At 43.7% G+C, this 20,027-nt stretch overlaps 1 protein-coding gene across 1 annotated transcript; it reads right to left on the reverse strand.

The window, feature by feature from the left end:
* Positions 1-12,338: 12,338 nt before the first annotated feature.
* cmpk2 (cytidine monophosphate (UMP-CMP) kinase 2, mitochondrial) lies at positions 12,339-20,017 on the reverse strand. The gene is made up of 5 exons (XM_070546825.1): positions 19,380-20,017; positions 19,078-19,192; positions 18,628-18,829; positions 18,306-18,539; positions 12,339-13,279 (listed from the first exon to the last, which is right to left on the reverse strand). Exons 1-5 carry the CDS (start codon positions 19,965-19,967, stop codon positions 13,159-13,161), a joined length of 1,260 nt encoding a protein of 419 aa, XP_070402926.1. The 5' UTR covers positions 19,968-20,017; the 3' UTR covers positions 12,339-13,158.
* Positions 20,018-20,027: the final 10 nt, after the last annotated feature.

Raw genomic sequence — 20,027 nt, forward strand, 5'->3', positions numbered from 1 at the left:
GATTTGGGTTTCCTAAAAATTCTAATTGCGGGAAGCCTGAAAAAAGATCCAGTATCCACATATATGACGTCATTTATGGACTCAGCTTTGCGGGCATTCTATGGGCAGAGAGGACGCAGCGGAAATGGCTCAAATACTCCAGCTGCGTCCTTCGCGCGGCCGCTGTGATATTCACAAAATTGCTCCACCAAAACAAAGTCATTCACCTGCGATCGTTCATATCAGCCCAAATTCTCTGGTACTTCATGTACTTTTCTGACGTGCTTTGCCTCAGCTGAGTTCATAATCTGTGCGCCGGTGATTTCAACTCATTACTGCTGGAGCGCAGCGCGGATCTTTTTTTTTCTTTTTTTTTTTGCGTTCGGTAGATCCCTTTGGCTGATTAGTTAGAAAGTAGGGAATCTAGGAAAAAGTTTTTCTGGAAGACGGAGAAAACATGCTGCATGCAGGAAGGTTAGAGAGAAAGTGCAGGAAATCATTCAAATAAAATCAAGAAAACAAAACAAAGTGCTTGAAAAGAAAAAAGTAGGTAGATTTATCCCCAATACACATTTTTACCAGTGAAAAGCAATAATATATAAGCATTTAATATTTATACATGTGATAGAATCAGATCACCCCAGAAGTTAGTCCCACGTCCAGGGCCGTATCAAGGAATTTGAGGACCAAGGCAAATATAGGCTTGGAGCCCCCACCACCTCACTCCCTGCTCAGTTAATATAAGATGGCAGCGTGCTGAGAGTACAGATTGTTGTTGCTTTTATTTAATAAACAATCATTTTAAAGCACTGTTATTATATCTGACTGTTTTTAACAGCAATCCTAGCTCAGACACCACATCACTTTCCACATATATGTCATGAGCTCACTGAGCGTCACATTACCAGATTCATATTGAAGTTGTATCGGTGAAAGTAACTTAAAGTAATGCAAAAGTAGTGTAATGCCTTACATTTTAAAATCAGTAATATTGTAATGTAATGAATTACTTTTAAATGAGGGTAACAAGTAATAAATAGTGCATTACAGTTTTGAAGTAACTTGCCCAACACTGTTCATTTCCATATGCATCCATTATAGTTCCTTCAAATTTGAGAAAGACACATTTTTAAGAAAGACTCTTGATTCAGCTACTTAAATAATCATTTTTCAACATCAAATATTTTATTTTATTTTATTTTAGAAGAGTCTGATGTATGTTGCTGTCTTCACAAAAACCTTCCACAACTATGTCGTCTTCGTCGTCATCTTCCTCCGCTTATCCGGGTCCGGGTCCGGGTCGCGGGGGCAGCATCCCAACTAGGGAGCTCCAGACTGTCCTCTTCCCGGCCTTCTCCACCAGCTCCTCCGGCAGGACCCCAAGGCGTTCCCGGACCAGATTGGAGAGTAACCTTTCCAGCGTGTCCTGGGTCGACCCGGGGGCCTCCTCCCGGCAGGACATGCCCGAAATACCTCCCCAGGGAGGCGTCCAGGAGGCATCCTGACTAGATGCCCAAACCACCTCAACTGGCTCCTTTCGATCCGGAGGAGCAGCGGTTCTACTCCGAGTCCCTCCCGAATGTCCGAGCTCCTCACCCTATCTCTAAGGCTGAGCCCGGCCACCCTACGGAGTAAACTCATTTTAGCCGCTTGTATCCGCGATCTCGTTCTTTCGGTCATTACCCAAAGCTCGTGACCATAGGTGAGGATTGGGAAGTAGATCGACCGGTAAATCGAGAGCCTGGCTTTCTGGCTCAGCTCCCTCTTCACCATGACAGATCGGCTCAGCGTCCGCATCACTGCAGACGCCGAACCAATCCGCCTGTTGATCTCCCGATCCCTCCTACCCTCACTCGTGAACAAGACCCCGAGATACTTAAACTCCTCCACTTGAGGTAGGACCTCGCCCCCGACCCGGAGTTGGCAAGCCACCCTTTTCCGGTCGAGAACCGTGCTCTCAGATTTGGAGGTGCTGTTCCTCATCCTCCACAACTGCAGAGATATGTAATTTTGTTTTGAAAAGAATGAACAGCAGCGACGTATTTATATTTCATTCAATTCTGATTTATTTATGTAATAAATAATGACAGATTTCTTCATACCATTTCAGATTTGTTTTGACTGGAGGATGAAGTTATGGTTTGTACATTAATATGATTTATTAAAAAAGGAGGTATTTCCTTGGGGATACCCACCCCACCACCACCCAGCCACCCATGGGAGTACCACTGTCGCTCTTAAATATTTTAATGTTTTCACTTTTTTGTTTGTCTGTTTTCAAACCCAAAGTCATGTTCAGCTTTTATTTTTTTTTCTCCTCACACCAAAATCACTCCAACACCATAATCATGTGATAATGCCAGCTTCAAAGTGTTAGCACTGCTGAAACTGTCTTTCTAAAAAAATATCTGCAAGCATATTTTCAGCCAAACAACTTCCTGCAGGAGCACAATACACACCTCAGAGATAGAAACAGACCATCTTACTCAAACATGATGCTGCATCCAATAGGCAGGATTAATCATCTCCCTGCAACCGAGCTATTGTGTGCTACTCCATCTTGGCTCGGAGGAGACATCAAACGTACTCTCCCTGCTCGCCTGCCTACTGTTTTCCCCGGGGAGACAGAGACGGGTTAGAGAGTGGAGACTGGCCTCTGGTAGTGCAACTCTCTGTGGAGTCCATATTGATTACACCTGCCACTGGCGGCTAGCTGGAGCTGTGCGCTCTGACAGCTGGCAGCACCGGCTGAGATAGATAACTGCTCCGGCCCAGCTTCAGCCAGCTACATCATCACTTGGCTCTAAACAGGTTGTGAGAAAAGCAAAGTTTTATTTATATATATTATTCCTTTGTTTTTGTCACTGACTCAGTTTAGCATGGCTGGTGAAATATTGCTTTTCTGAAGCACAGGTCTCTTGGCACACTTTATTTTCACCTATGAAAAATTCATTCTTTGTTGTATCGTTTGGCAACAAATTTAGTTGTGGAAAACTCAATATTTTTGCTCAAAAGAAACATTTGTGTTGCTAAGAATTAAAAAGTGATGTTTAATAATCTTGAACAGCATGAAAGCATTAGAAAAACCTAGAGATGTGAAACATTTTAGAATAAAACCATGAAACTGTACTTTCTTAGATATATCGTATATTAGTATTTTCTCTAAAGTTTCTTCATTTGCCACAGAATTCAGTCAAAACATCTTATTATTTTTTTTATGTAGTTTTTTCTCTCAAGAATTTTTAAAGGAGAAATCTGGAGTTTTTTTCTCAGAGGGCACCAACTAGAGGTGGAAAACTGTATTGCATCATCAAGCCCTCTCCCTGCTTGTGTATAAGGAACGCCTTTTGGTCGTGAACGTGCACCTAGCTAGGTGCACGTTCACAGCCAACAGAGCTAAAACACATTATTTTACAGTTATTCTTCTCACATTTTGTGTTTCTCTCTAGGTACATCTGCAAACATGTGCACATGCTCTTTGACTGACGTCTGTATGTAAGCGGATGTCTAATGCTGAGCAGCCATGACCACTCTGTCTCTGGTTTAGAGGTCTTTCATGCCATCTACAATACTTTTAATCTGCTGTGATCTTAAAATTAACCAGTTACTGATTTAGAAGATGAGGTCCTGCCCCAAGTGGAGGAGTTTAAGTATCTCTGGGTCTTGTTCACGAGTGAGGGAAAACTGGAGCGTGAGATCGGCAGGCGGATTGGTGCTGCATCTGCAGTGATGCGAGCATTGTACCGGTCTGTCGTGGTGAAGAGAGAGCTGAGTCAGAAGGTGAAGCTCTCGATTTACCGGTCGATCTACGTTCCTACCCTCACCTATGGTCATGAACTTTGGGTAGCGACCGAAAGAACGAGATCGCAAATGCAAGCGACCGAAATGAGTTTTCTCCGCAGAGTGGCTGGGCTCTCCCTTAGAGATAGGGTGAGAAGCTCGGTCATCCGGGAGGGGCTCGGAGTAGACCCGCTGCTCCTCCACATCGAGAGGAGCCAGTTGCTGTGGCTCGGGCATCTGGTCAGGATGCCTCCTGGACGCCTCCCTGGTGAGGTTTTCCGGGCACATCCAACCGGGAGGAGGCCTAAAGGTAGACCCAGGACACGTTGGAAGGATTACGTCTCTCACCTGGCCTGGGAACGCCTTGGGATTCCCCCGGAAGAGCTGGCCCAAGTGGCTGGGGAGAGGGAAGTCTGGGCCTCTCAACTTGGGCTGCTGCCCCCGCAACCTGACTCTGGATAAGTAGATGAAAATGGATGGATGGTTGATTTCTTCTATTAACGCCATGTTTGTTTTTGATGTTTCCACAACCCCGGGACTCTATCCAGTTTGAGTTCTCAACTGTGCCCCCTAGTGGAACTACGTGCATGCAGCAGCAAGTATGTGAAGAAAGACCTGCTGCCTGTGTCTATGCGGGGTTAAAACATATTCCAGGCCTCAGACTTTCAGTTTTACAGATTTCTAAAAATCACATTCCCTGAAAGACAGAAAATTCCAGAATGCGGCTTTAAAGTATTTTATTTTGAAGCAGCTGAATCAAGTGCCTTAAAGTTGAAAACGGTAAACTTTACAAAAATAGACGAGATTGTTGCCAAATCTAATTAAAATCATTGCCAATTTTTTTTCTACTGGAAACTTAAAGAAAATGAAAAAAAAATCAAGTAACAAAAAAATAAAAATAAAAAAAACTTGACCATTTAAATCTGTTTTTTTTTTGGCCAATCCCAGATGGACAACTTTGAAAATACTTCAAAGTGAATGAGTGAGAATTTATTAAATCACATCTAGTGCATACCAGCCCAGAGGGCTGTTCACAAACTGTTCAGAAAGAAGAAGTGACTTATAGATAGATCTGGGAGCTGAAGCCAGTCTGAATCCTCTTCCCATGTCAGCTTCCCAGTCCCTCCTGTAGGCTGCTAAGTATATGGGGGGCTGATTATTGAGATGAGCGGCTATAAACTCAATATTTTTTAAGGTGTGCTGCAAAGACTGTAAAGCAGGCATACAAGCCATCTCCCACACCGGAGAGCTGCGGCAAGCAAACTAAACGGGTGTCGAGGGATTGGGATGGCTTAGTCAGGATAAGAAACTGACTTTTGCTGAGATCTTTTTCTTATTTGTGTCTCTACTTCTCTCTTTCGTTCTCTATTTTTTAACCACTATTTGTTTTCACGCACCAAAGGCTTCAGTTACAATCCTTTTACTTTTCACAATGCATTTTATAAAAACACAATACGAACCAAATCCCCCGATCACGTGCTTTAACTCTAAACATTTAGCCTACACAAGCAGTTCTGACATAACATTAGAATTAAAAGGTGAACCTGCGTGTGCAATAATGGTGCACATTTGGAAGGTGAAGTAGAGAAAAGCACATTTTCTGTGCTTCATGATTCGTGTTTCTTGGTACTGCTCTTGCTGTGCCTTGTAATTTCTTCTTTTCTTGTAAACGCACAACCTCTTCCAAGCATCTGCTTTAAGAAAAAAAAGAAAGAAAGAAAAGGACGGATCCCCTGACTCTGTTAAGAAACCAGGATCAAGTTGCTCCACTTTTGTATTTACGTCTCGTTCCGGGTGTTTAAAACATCTCCCTGCGAAGAGTGAGTTTATCGTCTGTTTTGACCCAGCCATCATTTCTGTGGTAAAGACCACAAAAACAGACCTCAGAGTCTCGGGAGAGAGATCGAATCAAAGACTGTAGAAAAGGGAGAGTTAGTCGGTTTAGGTATTTTCAGTCAGTCATCCACTCAGCTGTCAGAGAAGCCGCCTCTCGACTGTCTGCTGATGCCTGATGAAGTGGGAGACATGCCTGAGCATTAATGGAAGTGAAACCAAAAATAAACAGTTGTCAAGTAGGAAAAGAGACGCACATGCACAGCTGTGTCGAACCTGGAGATGTTGTCTTTGATTTATTTCTCTAGGGGGTGGAAAAGGACCATATTTGTGTGTTTTAAAGATAAAACACAAAGGAAATTATAGGGTTTACCACATGAAATCAATTTGTTTGAGAGAGCAGCTGGTCAAAAAATAGGACCACTGGGAAAAAACAACAAAAACAAAACAAGTGTTGGAATTAATCTCCCAGATTTTTGAGGGAAGACTCAAGAGATTCAAAAGTTTCCTCATGTTTTTCATACAAGACAACATGAGTCTGGTCTACTTGTCAAGTTATTTTGTTTTTGGCATATTTTAACTTGTCATCAGCTGTCAAACCAAACGGAGTCTCAATCTTTTCTTTTTTTATCCTCGATATGCCGACGACTTACCACTCTTCAACACAACCGCCGGCTGTGACAGCAAATGATGATTTATCACAAGTTCTCAGTAAATACACACTAACTGTTTTGTCACACTGCACCAAGTTCTGTTCGGTGTGTGTGTGTGTGTGTGTGTGTGTGTGTGTGTGTGTGTGTGTGTGTGTGTGTGTGTGTGTGTGTTGTTGAGACCTTTCAGAGGCTGATATGTCATTTTTAATAAGATCTCACCGCCGTTTTTAAATATTTAACCGTTCCTCGTGAAGCCTTTTCTCTCTGCCTGCAGGCACAACTGGTGAGGTTCCATGCAATCATCACAGACAAAAACACAACCGATCCCCTGAAAAGCATCAGAAAAGAAGCCAAACCTGAATACATAAATGACATTATGGATACCTGCACCTATCGACCGAGACGCCTTCTTTGCCCTTGCAAATAAGCACTCAGACACCATGACAAAGAGTGAGCATGGCGGCAAAAAGCTGCTGAATTATACATCTTGCTTTTTAATGGGATATTTTCTAAACTTTTCTTTCTCTTTTCCTTTCTTCTGCTTTTTTTACCCCGTTTTTGAGCGTTTGCTGTACATTTTTGAGCAGCGTTTTTTTCTATTTTTCACCAGCGATCAGTTCAACTCCTACACCCTTCATGTTTTTATATCCCACCACCCATCACTCACAGAGAGCGGAGCCGGGGTATCTGCCACCACCTGCTGTGTTCAGAGGGGCTGTGATGCTGGTGTGTATGTGGTGCTTTTATGTGTGCAAGAGTGTGAAGGAACAGAAGAGGCTGTAACTCTACTCTCTGCTGTTTCTTCACATACAAGACCGGATGGACAGTTTTTAACTCTTTGATTTCAGCTTCATGACTAAATCTCGGTGATTTGATCTGATTTAATGTTCCTCAGTTTTAATCCTGCTTAGGTGTCTTTGAATATAAAATGACACAAGCCGGTTATTTTTACCGGTTAGAAAAGCCCTCGTGGAAACCTTTTAGGAATTTTGTTTTCGCAGCGACTCCGTTTTAAGTTTCTTTAATCCAATTTGGTTTTAATACCTTTCTCCCTCCAAAGCTGATGTTGTGAAGGAGGTTTGTGAAAATGTAAGAAAGATTTAAGTTTGAAGCTGATTAAGGAAGCCAGCAGATTGGGGGGGGCTACATAAGGAAGCCTGCCAGCTAGAGGAATCTAACGGGACCCGAGCCTACAGATGACAATATATATCCAGAACTCCCTTCAGTCCTCGTGTCCTCTTTCCTCCTTTTATCTGCACCCTCCCCCATCTCAGATAACCCACCAGATCCCTGAAAATCCACCATCAGCGCTCCGAGGCCCTGCTGATTGAAAGGAGTGTTATTAGTCCCTGCTAACCTGCCCTTTCACTGTTTAAAGCGTTGTTTATTTGATGGAGGGGATGTGTATAGACATTGCTGAGGGGGCTTTAGAGGTTGGCAGACACTCTGTGCCAAATTATATGCATGACTCCTCTCGCTATGCCGCTTCATGTGGCTGCCAAGTAAGGTTTCTCCGATGCTTTTGCCAGGGGACCTAGACTACCATTCAAACCCCCCACTAGCCTTATAACACACACACATACACACACACACACACACACATACACATTAAAAAAAGACCTTGTACATCCTCAACGGCCTCTTTCCACCTCCCTCCCAACCTGTACCAACCCTGCTCCCACTCCCGACCCCTTCAGTCTCCGTACCACACTCATTATTAATGATCTGAGGGACAGCTTTCATTTGATCTATTAGTTAGGATGGGACAGCGGCTGCTGTAGTGCTGCATCCCCCCAGTGGATCTTTAATTATTTCATGGAGGAGCTTTCCTCCTCACCGCCGCTGCGTCTCTGTTGTGCAGATGAAATATTGAAGTTGAGGAGTGCGGTGCAAAGTGGCCTCATACAGGGTGAGGTGTGTGTGTGTGTGTGTGTGTGTGTGTGTGTGTGTGTGTGTGTGTGTGTGTGTGTGTGTGTGTGTGTGTGTGTGTGTGTGTGTGTGTGTGTGTGTGTGTGTGTGTGTGTGTGTGTGTGTGTGTGTGTGTGTGTGTGTGTGTGTGTGTGTGTGTGTGTGTGCTCGTCTGGCCTTTCGCTCCCCTACTTCTGTGCAGTATTCAGTATTTGTTTGAATTGTCAGCGTGTGTGAGTGTGTGAGGCTGAGCCGAGGAGTGTTTCCACTACATCTGACTTGGATTTTTATCTTCGGTAGTAAAGTCTCAGATTGGTTGGTTATTATCTTTTGCCTCCAACCACAGCTCCGCTTACAAACACTCAAAGTGTGCGCTGTATTTGTTAAAACCTCTGAGTTCGTCTCGGCCGTGCAACAAAATTAGCTAAAAGAAAAAGTTACGAGAAGAAAAACATTATGACAAATGTGAATTATTCCACCGTGTGTGTGATACACTGTGATTATGGGCCATTAATGTCATATTACAGTTGTGTTGAGGGGCAGTAACGGCATGATATCACCACTCACTTCTCTCTGCCAAGCATATTAGGGTTTAACAACACCTGACAGGAAAATGTGGCAAACGCCAGGAGCAAACACAACTTTAGGTATGATCTATGGCAGAAGGCCTAATTGCTTCACTCACATTTATGTTAGACTTTGCGTGTTAATGGCACTGAATCACCAGGCAGCTAAGGAATTATGAATTTACTAAAGCATACTGAGATATCTCATGTGGATAGATCCATACTCTATAAACGTAATGACACCTTATTGTGCTTTATGAGAAGCACGTGATGCTGAGATTTGCATCCACGACACTCAGTAAAGCACAGGGCTGATGTAACCGACGGCGGACGCGGTCCATGCACTTATGAGTGGGGGAGCACGGGAATGACATTGATATACAGCGCTCCATTAATTGCCATATGAATACGGCCTGCATTGGTTGGCGCTCTGCTGATGCATCGCGGTAAAAGAGATGGGTCACTCTATCTTCTCCAACTCGCAGCTTTGCCAAGCTCATAATTACTAAAACCCCCAATTAATCTTCGCATCACAGAGGCCAAACGTACACTTGCTGGCCATATAAATGAGTTACAGTATATGTGCTCTTAGCAAATGTGCACACATTTTGAGGACATCGAGAACAAACATGAACTCGGTGTGCTTTACTCTTCCATTCTGAACCACACAGATTACCAAATTCCATCGCTTGTTGTCAAACTGGCTGGTAGTGGTCTCTTGTTTTTGCAAAACATTAAAGAAAATGGTTTAAGTATTATTAGTGGTCGATGAAAAGACAAAATGATAGACTCAAATAATTCTAAAGCAGAGGTATCGTTGGTTCAGCCAGAAAGAATAAGACGAGACCATCTCCACCATTGCTGCTCACTTAGCTATATTTAGGGTGTGTTCAGATGCTCCAGAGACGTTTTAGTGACTGGCGACAAATCTAACATTTTATTGAGAGATTTTTATCAGGAAACAGTTGACCCCCATTCCAGATTGCTCACAGGGGGCCCAGTCATGCTTTAGCTGCAGTCAGAACACGAGGCGTTAACCAATCTGCCCTCGAACTGTAGATGAATTACACCAGTGTGATCAGAGGCGCCGTGTGCCAATAGGCAGGGCAGGCATTTGCTTGGGATCCCAGAGGATGACAAACTTTGAAAGAAGCCAGAACCGCAACAACCGTGAAAAGGTTAAAGTTCTCAATTGACAGCGCGGTTTCCTGTCTCACACTCCCTGATGGGGCCTTCGGCCTCCGTTACGATGACTCAGCCAGAGACCAGCCGCAGACATCGTTGACGTCCCTGCTTCAGCCACTTGTCAGCGCAGCAACATTCCCTAACCCTATCCCTGCTCAGACAGAGACACTGCAGCACACTTCCTAGTCTGCTGTGGACTGCAGGTCTTCTGGCTAGGGGTCCCATGACTAGGCACTCTTCTGACTCAACCCTAGTTTACGGTCAGCTCAAATAATAGACAGTTGAAACTGCAACATAAAAAAATGTATCAACTACCGCATCCTTTCTCCTACAGCAACCATTATAATTGCACATACTTGGCTGATTAGAAGATGATGTCGTTTAGGAGTCATGAACGCAGATTTCTGCCCAAACTGTTTTAGCTGTGACACTTCCTGTCTGATGTTTGTGTACATTCAAATAACAGTTCAATTCAAGTTTATTTATATAGCGCAAAATCACGACAAGAGTCGTCTCAAGGCACTTCACATAGTAAACGTTCATATACAGATCAGTTCATTAGGCCAATCAGAAAAAAGTTCCTTATATAAGGGACCTTGCAAATTGCAGCGAGTCACTGACTAGTGTCAAGCTTGGTTTATGCTTGACGCATCCACTTTCCGCGCGGTGATGCGGCTCGCGGATAGAACGAGCTTCACAACTCGCAGCGTTTATGGTTTGTGCGGCTCGTCTCTGCGGTGAGCCAATATTCTCCCAAACTGTAGGGGGCAGCATGGAACTCTACAGCATGCATCCAACACTACACCATAGTAGAAGTCGAAATTACTGTTGTTTACAACACGGCATTCCAGCATTTTTAACAGCGTCCTCGTCTTTTTCGACAGTGCGAGCTATTTCTCTCCAAGAATTATTAACAACATGTTGATCACGGTGATCTCTGAGAGCTGAATCATACAAATGTCTGTATTTACGAACCTCTGCCATACTAGTTCTTGCCGGTCCGCCATGTTTTTCTGCTTCCGTCCATCCGCGTGGTTAGAAATTTTTCGAGGTGCGCGTTGCGGAAATCTTGGGACGTGCGGAGGGTGGAGGGGCGTGGTTGTTAAAATGATGCAAAATGACGCAACTTTTCCGCTCGGAGCCGTGCGGACCTCGCGGACGCGTCAAGCATAAACCAACCTTCAGTGACTTTACAGCAATCCTCATACTAAGCAAGCATTTAACGACGGTGGGGAGGAAAACTCCCTTTTAACAGGAAGAAACCACCAGAGGATCCTGTGCCAGTGCCAACAATGTTTGAATTTGATCATTTGAGCTTTGTTCTCTTAAAGTATCTTTACAGAGTTTTCCCCTTTCTAAAATTATGAATGATTTTTCAGAAATCCGTAAAAGTGATTACTTACTGGTGGTCCCTCGATCCAGATGCAAACCTAGGGGAGATTGTGCATTTGGGGTCCTTGCTCCAACTTTGTGGAACGGTCCTTTAACTGTTAGGCTGGCGCCTTCCTTCCAGACTTTTAAGTCACTTCTGACGGTCATTATCACGTGACAGCGACTTGTTGATGACAGGCATAAAAAGTCACTACAGAGCAGTGAAGTCGACTAGTTCATACAACCCCTGACACAGTCATTCACCCATTCACACACACATTCATATGCTGGAGAGAATTAGCTACAGTGTAGCCACAGCTGCCCTGGGGCGCACTGCTGGAGGCGAGGTCCCTACAACCACCACCAGCAGGCAAGCTGGGTTAAGTGTCTTGCCCAAGGACACAACAGCAGCTTTCTCTAGTGGGAGTCAGGATTGAACCTTCAACCTTCTGATTACTGGACTCTACCTCCTGTGCTACTGCTGTCCCAAAGCAGTAACGCCTAATGTATTCTTCTCCGTCTGCGTGGGTACAGAGACACGCAACACCATTATGCATTAACGCAACGGCTTCCCGACATGCCTGCAGGGAGCGACGGAGACATGCCCAACTTTTTAACTATCCGTCAAAAGTGACAAAGACCACCAACCTGTGATTGGTCAACAATTGGTCAAACAATTCCCAGCACCGCCATTGCAACCTCAATAAATAAAGAGAGCTCAAGATAGCTAGCGGCAAATGGAGCAGACTGCAGAACGCCTCGTGGAAAAAGTCCAAAAACATGAATGTTAATTGAAACGTGACTGAAGGAGTTCAATGATACGCAGCAAGAGTTTTATTCGTGGACGGAAATGATGGAAAACGTGGGTTTAGAGGTGGAGGAGAATGGGGGACCGATTTGTCTGTTGAAAAGTCTCTGGAAAAAGGAGTTTATGACATCATTACCCCAAGAGTTCAAGCAGTTCGATTTCTATTACCACTTAAATGTTATCCAGTCATACTCTGCACAATAAATTCACAACAGAAAATAAAAGTATTTGAAAAAGAAAACTCATTTCACAATAAAAGGAGGAAAATGTTTTTTTTTTATTTTCAAAAAATAAAAATAAACTGTTAATGTAATGATTTACACACAGTTTAAATTAATGATAGAACAAGGACAACATTTATAAATGATGTAAAAATCTGCTCAGTAGTGTTTATTTTATTCTCATACAGGATTTACATAATTAAGATTATTATTATTATTTTACTGTGTACATTTGACATGAACTTTGCTGGAGCAGATGTTACATATCTGATTTTTCTTCTCTGCAGTAAATAGAGCATTGTGTTACAACAAACCAGTGTGGAATGAGGTCATTTTGAGCCGGATTAACTTTGTGGCTAAGACTTAAGCTCGTGATGCAGACTGTGTGAGATGTTCAGGTGTTGAGATTAGGACTGTCTTGTTTAAACACATATATAAAATCTAAGTTACGTGCTCCTATTCTTTTGCTTTTGTGTCAGTCCAAATAAAAAGTGGCTACATTTTGTCTGAAAGCTACACAAAGAGGTGGCAAACTGTTGAGAAGCTCACTTCTTCTTGACAAAACTCCAGCTTGAGTGTGTGTGTGTGTGTGTGTGTGTGTGTGTGTGTGTGTGTGTGTGTGTGTGTGTGTGTGTGTGCTTCCACATTAATATGTATTTCTGTTTGCAGCATGAAGTTCTGGCTCCCGGCCACTCAACCTTTACTCATTGTGAATAGAATCTCTTTTCCACACTCCAGTCTGGCCACCTGCCCTCCTGCCATCACTTTGACAACACCTTACTGGCTCCTAGTGGCGATAAGAGGTACTGCTCCCACTTGATATTTGGCTGCCAGCGGCAGAGAGGGAGAACTGTTTACAAGTGGCATTTACCCCTAATTAAAAGCAGCACTTGTTGGAGCACTAGGTCTGCAGAGGGACTCGCATCCACGGTGACGCAGTCAGGGCCACTGATCCTCCGATAAGCTTCCTCCACTCTGCAGGCAGACACAGACAAGTGAGCAATGGCAGCTTATAAACTCTGAGGATGGTTAATGCTCCCAGTGCAGCAATAGGTACAAAACACCACAACTGTGAGAAACAACACACGTGAGTCAGTGTAAAGCGTTTCCCTTCGTCCAATCAGCGGAAAAAGATCACCCTTGTGTTAGTGATTGACAGTCCTCCTGGAGCAACTCCTAACTCCTTCAACTTCCTAATTCTGCTGGCCCAACATCTGGCCGTCCCATGTGGACAGGCCATTACGTCAGGGCAGAAGATGAATGAAAGTAGCTATCGACCAGTCTGGGCAGCGACTAACTGGGCTGGCAACGGCTGCAAGTTTTGACCAGCTTAATGGAGCACAGCAGCTCGGCAACTAATCACCTGCTCTTTCTCATCAGCTTCTTGCCCCGTGGGACGGTAATTGATTGTTAAGTGTTTGATGGATCAGACTAAGACTGAGCTGCCCCGACTGGGAAAGTGCTGTACAGTTTGTACCCATCTGTGTGGTTTTCACAGTCAAATACAACTTCTTGCACCAGCCATGAGACATTTGACACACGACAGACGTTTTCTTGTTTCTCCTCCATCAGGCATCATCGACTCTGGGTACCGCAACACCTCAAAGAATACCAGCAGCTTGAGTGAATATTGAGGCACATTTTTAAGGTTTATTAAAAAAAAACATCTCCAGTCTGCAAAATGATCATGTCGTGATTATTTCAAAGCATAAATATGGCCAGCAGTAAAGACTTGCCTTTATGGTGCATTCAGGTGTCAGGTCCAGGAGGAATTATGTATTTATATTAATGAAAATAATGATGTAATGCAAAACTTATAACATGGTAAAAGTTTATGATATAACATTTGCATTAACCACTGTTACAATTTTGTTATTTGGAACCTTTTTAGGTGGCATTAATACTCTTTTGGTTTGTCCTGGTTGGTTGGTTGTCTATTCATTTATTTATTTATTTACGTGTTATGTGTGGTCTTGGCCTGTTATGATGTTTTAATAAACTTTTTTTAATTTCTTGTTTTTATTCACAGTTTTTATTTTACTTATTTATTGTTTGAATTTTTTACATTGTTGTGAAGCTCTTTGTGGCTTATGCCTGTGAAAGGTGCTATACAAATAAAGATTACCTACTTACTCCTGTCCAATGTAAGCACCATTTCTCCAAACGGTGGCTGTTCAGGAAGCTATCTTCAAAGGATGAGCTAGGAGTTATTAAAACTAGGACAGGAGTTCCTGAAGAGGCGCTGAAGCAAGCTACTTTTTGAATGTACACAATTCAAAGGTCCAACCACCTTTCCCCTTAAGACACGCCTCCAGAAAGCAGGACCACGCAATAGGGAGGCTTAGGCCTAGCCCACACGTAGCCGGGTTTTTTAAAAAACGAATATCCGCCCCTCCAAAAACTTGCATCCACACCACCGCGTTTTAAAAAAAACTCTGTCCACACGTACCCGGATAAATACGTTGTTAAGGACATGCCAGACCTGTAGGTGGCAGTACTTCCCCCGTTCTTAACCTCGTCCTTTGTCTGTGGTCTTCCACAAGGAGCAGTAATTCCACTTGCAAAAACAAACAAGCAAAAAGCGCTTGGACAATTGATACAGCGAGCGCAGCTCTGAGGGCATCCATGCTGTCGGCTAGTGTAAACACAGGTCGCACACGTGATGTCAGCATTTTTTTGTCGTGGAAAGTGATGTTGCGGACCTTAAAACTCCGGTTTTGTCTGTCCACACGCAGGCACCCAAAACGGAGAAAACGCAGATCTTCACTTTGGCCGGAGTTTTTAAAAAGGTCCGTTTTCGTGTGAAAAAACTCCGTTTTCGTGTGGATGACAGGCCAAAACATAGAAAAATATCTACGTTTTGGCAGATCCCCGGCTACGTGTGGACTAGGCCTAAGTCTCCTCCCTTTCCGGTCGGCTCATGGGTCCTCGGAAGAACGAAAAAATGAATGCAAGTCAACGGAGCTAAAAGCGCTATTTTCCAATCCGCTTTGCTTTGCCCTGGATCACACACACGTTGTACTGCAATTTCAATGGAAGGTAATGACGGGTGTTTCGACCATACTAGTCACTTTATCAGCTTGTAAAAGTTCGTAATTAGCATGACTACACACCAGAAATCGGCACGTCGCATATGTGACTTCACCACATAATCTCTCCCTAAAGTAGCTGCTACTTACCACATGACCAGATTTATGGTGGTTCTTTCCTCCTGTGGGAAGTTTGCTGAACTTACAGCCCTTTACCCTCAGTTTTCTCCGTGTCTGGTTCGATGAAGTGAAGCACATTTGTAGTCCTGGACTTATTGTCACACAAAACCTAAAATATCGTTCCCCCTGTTCGAAAATAAGCGCATCCTTGGTATCAAAATGTGTCTTTAAAATTCACGGACATCACATGTGAAATCCATGGCACAAAACAAACGGAATTAGAAAAATGCGTTTTTAGCCACATTGACTTGCATTCATTTTTTTCGTTCATCTGGGGACCCATGGTCCAGAAGTAGATGGGCGTGGCTCCCTATAGGGAAAATGGCTGTAAGTTCAGCAAACTTCTAATCCTTCCCACGGGAGGAAAGAACCACCATAAACCTGACCATTTGGTAAGCAGCAGCTACGCTAGGGGAGAGGAGATTATGTGGTGACGTCATATATGCGACGTGACGATGTAGTCATGCTAAATACGAACTTTTTCAAATCTCAAAGTGCGTGACAGGCATGGTCGAAACGCCCATCATTACTTTTCATTTAAATAGCAGTACAACACGTGTGCGGTCCAGGGTAGCTCTTTTAGCCCCGTAGACTTGCATTCATTTTTTCGTTCTTCCAGGGACCCAAGAGCCGACCGGAAAGGGAGAAGACTTAGGCACCCTATGCTTAATCCTGCGGGTTCCATTTTATCTTTTTGACCCGTTGTTCATGTCTTTTCTGTCATAGTTACTATAATAACGCAGCTACACAACTGTATAACAGATACAGCTAATATAGTGTGCTGTTTTTACTGGGGAAATTTGCAGTGATGATGTTTCAATCTCCACAAATAACACAAGGCTGAAGACATTCTGCCATGTTGATACTATAAAGATACTAATGCTAACGGTTAGCTTCTACTAACCGAGATGTGCTCTGCTCTCTTGGACAGCAGCAGCCTTTCCTCATCGAGAGCCAAGTTGGGTGAGTCCATGAATGTTAATTTTCAGTGTGATGTAGATCTGACAGGCTTTTCCAATTTGCGAGTTTCATCATCAATTTTCTATCAGTGGGTAATGCAAATAATAGGGCGAGAAAACTATTTTCACAGATAGCCTGCAAGTTAAACTCAGAGTGACCAGTAATACTTCAAAAATAATGAGTAAAAAGGGTTCCTCCGTGAACTTGCTCTTTAAGGGTCATGCTATACTTGCTGTTTCACCTCGTGTTGGCGCAGGCAGCGTCTTTGTTCACATACTTGCTGCTATATGGCAATGCGTGTAGTACTGGAGTGTTCCACTGGGGGGGGCGCGCACTAGAGAACTCAGACCGGATAGAAAGCCAGGCTTGTGGGAACAACCAAAACAAACATGGCGTCAATAAAAGAGCTCAGTAACTGGTTAATTTTGAGATCACGACAGAAAAAAAGCGAGCAGCGGTATCGTAGATGATATGAAAGACCTCTAAACCAGAGACTGAGTCACCATGGTGACTGTGTTCACCATGGTGACTGTGTCTTGCTCGCTTTGTCAACCCCACCTATTCGTTACTCATATATTGCAAAGTTCGCAAGCAACACTTGGCAGCCATTTTAAACGTGTGTTCAAGTTGGTAAAAGGAAACTATATGGCTCTAATTCCAACGTCAACATCACAGCATCTCAGGAACAATCTGAGAAAACCCAACGGATGATAAGTTAAGACTTCCAGAACCCGACCTAAACCTCATCCAACTAACAAACTCCCCCTCCCAATCCCGTCCCTCTCTGCACACACGGGTGCACTGTTTTGCCAGCCGACAGAGTTGAGAAGAAGCAGCTGCATTTACAGACAACGGGTCCATCACATCGTTTTCCAACAGGAACAGAACCAGAGTCTTAACTGAAAATGTGAAACAACTCCTTAAATAAAATGTACAAACATAACAAAAGTTCATTACACTAGCTAGCCAGGCTCTGGCTTTGCTTCCTGTTCGGCTGCTCCGTGCTGCGAATTGTGTACGCAAAAGGGAGGAATGTTCAGTGGGCAGTTTGATGGATGGGCTATGATCCAATCATTAAAAGGGGTACATTCACAATCATTGGATGAGGTTTATCCAGGATTTTACAAGTTTGAGGTGATTAAAATCAATCTATTTTAGGGCTGCACAATATATCATAAATATATCGTTATTGCGATATCAACATGGACAATATGCATATCACAAAGAACAGATAAATATCGCAATGAATGGTCAGCTCAAATGTTTGCTACACATAATGCATTCTGTCAGTCAAATGGAAGCATGATTTTTTTTAACAAATCAAATAGAGCTCTTCACCCATTTGGCCAATTGGGTGGGTTCTTATGGTCCTGAGACGGACAGCACTTAATTGTGATGGTTAGCAAACACCTGAGTTAGCTTTGTTCTGCTCTTTTTGCTGATTCTGCTTTTCCCGGGATACACTGATAGCCTTTTTTGTTCATTTTCTTTTTCCCTTTCCCCACATCTTTTGCTTTTCTCATTTTAATGATTTTTTAAATTGCTTTGTTTTTTGTTATTTTTGTTTCTGAGCTACGTTTTAATTTATCGCAAGTAATATCGTCATTGCAATATTAATCACAGATCGAATATCGCAGGTTTTCCTAATATCGTGCAGCCCTAATTTATTTTTTAAAAGCATGTAATTGATTTGTTGCCATCATGGGGAAGAGCATATTAATTAATCACGTTGAGGAGCAATCTAAAAAAATCATTTCAGTTTGTGTTTTTAATATTTGAAAATACAAAACTGAAATTTGTTCTTGTTAAGGTTCTTGTTCCAACCATCTCACCTGCGTCGGAAAAGATGGTTGTGATCCAACTCTTCCTCCTCATCAGTCTTTAATTGCCCCCTGTCCCTCAGCCTCCTCTTCCTCTCCTCAGGGTCCAGAGTGAGGACGACCACCAGGCTAGGCTGCAGCAGGTCACTGGGCCACAGATACAGCTCAGAGCCTTCCTGTGGCAGGTTAGCGACCGGACCGCTCACTGCAGTGGCGATGGCATACGCTGCTGTGCTGTGCCAAAATCTGATGGGTAAGAACAGAAAGTGAAACAAAGATGCTTTTCCCTTTTTCTCGTGATTTCATCTCCTACAACATCTCAGCTGTCTTTTACCTGTCAACAATAACGGGCGCCTTCATGCCCTCTTGGTATATTTGCTCTGCGGTGATGTAATTCCCCAAAGCATAGAAGGCTCTGCGGATAAGGGGCGGCTCTTGATCGAAGCGGGCTCTCCAGGGGGACAGGCACTGGGGAGGGGACCTCAGTAGGGTGGCTCCAAGAGTGTCCCTCAGAGACTCTGTAAGAGTAGTCTTACCTGTGATTATAGGGAGGAAAAAATTCCCAATTTCTTAAAGAGATCTACTAAATATTGAAGTGACACTTGACAAGTCTGCCTCCTATGACCCGTATGATTGAGGTTTTTAAGGAGTGCCGCATGAGCAAGCAATCCAATCATGACGCAGCTTTTCTGAGACCATTATCCACGATATCCCATTAGCTCACTGGCAGGCAGATGATGCATCAAACTGATCACATATTTATTTATGAGGTAATGGCATTAACCTGTAGCATCCAGACCCTCTATGACAACAACAGGGAAGTCTGGTTTTCCTCTGGCATTCACTCTGCTGGGAAGCATCCTCAGCACAGAAGAGGCCTCGGGGATGATGTCACCACACTGCAGATCAGGCAGAAGGCTGCTGTGAGAGGAGGCAGGGGGTGGCGAACACACGCACTGCTCTCAGCCACCTGGCACATTTAGATAAATGAAGACTCGAGAGCTCCTGGGCTTCTTGACTTAAACTGCAACGCCTTTCTCCTCCACATGATGGCGCTATTTAGCTAAAATAAACATGAGCCTGTACCTTTATCAGAACTTCGCAGACTTCATCGAGGCAGTAGAAAACATCAGAGTTGATCATGTTGAGAGTAGATGGATGACATGTGGGTGTTTCTGCAGAAACCACGTGATACTTGAGGGTTACTTCTTTATTTGACCACACATGCTGAGTCCAGTGCTGCTTTTCTTCATCCCCAGAGTACGAACACACCAACACCTGGTCTTGCTGCTCTAAATCAACTAAAAATCGCTCTATATGAGAGGAATTCTCGGGTTTCCCTTTTAAGAAATAGCCCTTAATGAGGGAATTTTTAACATCTGGAAGGAAGGAGGACATGTTGGTCACATCTGAGCCAGGAGGCAAGTTCCTCAGGAGTTTGTCCTTCAGTTCCCAGTAGAACTTCTCTCTTTTGATCCTGTCGCTGCTGCACACAAGAAGGGAGTAGCACTTTTCTTCTTCATTCTGGAGTTTAGAGAAAACTTGCGGCGCTTTTCCTTTGCGCTTTATTTCTTGGAGTCCAAAATACAGAGGCGCGCCGTCCAACTCCACGGAGAACACGCGAGAAGCCCAGCGCGCAAAAACAGAAGTCAAGTCTTTCAAGTGCCTCGCCATGTTTCTCACGCACCTAACAAGGGTGCAAAAAACAAACGCACTTCCCTCACGCTTTAACGA

The sequence above is a fragment of the Nothobranchius furzeri genome, chromosome 18 (assembly GCF_043380555.1).
Source record: "Nothobranchius furzeri strain GRZ-AD chromosome 18, NfurGRZ-RIMD1, whole genome shotgun sequence".
NCBI classification, from domain to species: domain Eukaryota; kingdom Metazoa; phylum Chordata; class Actinopteri; order Cyprinodontiformes; family Nothobranchiidae; genus Nothobranchius; species Nothobranchius furzeri.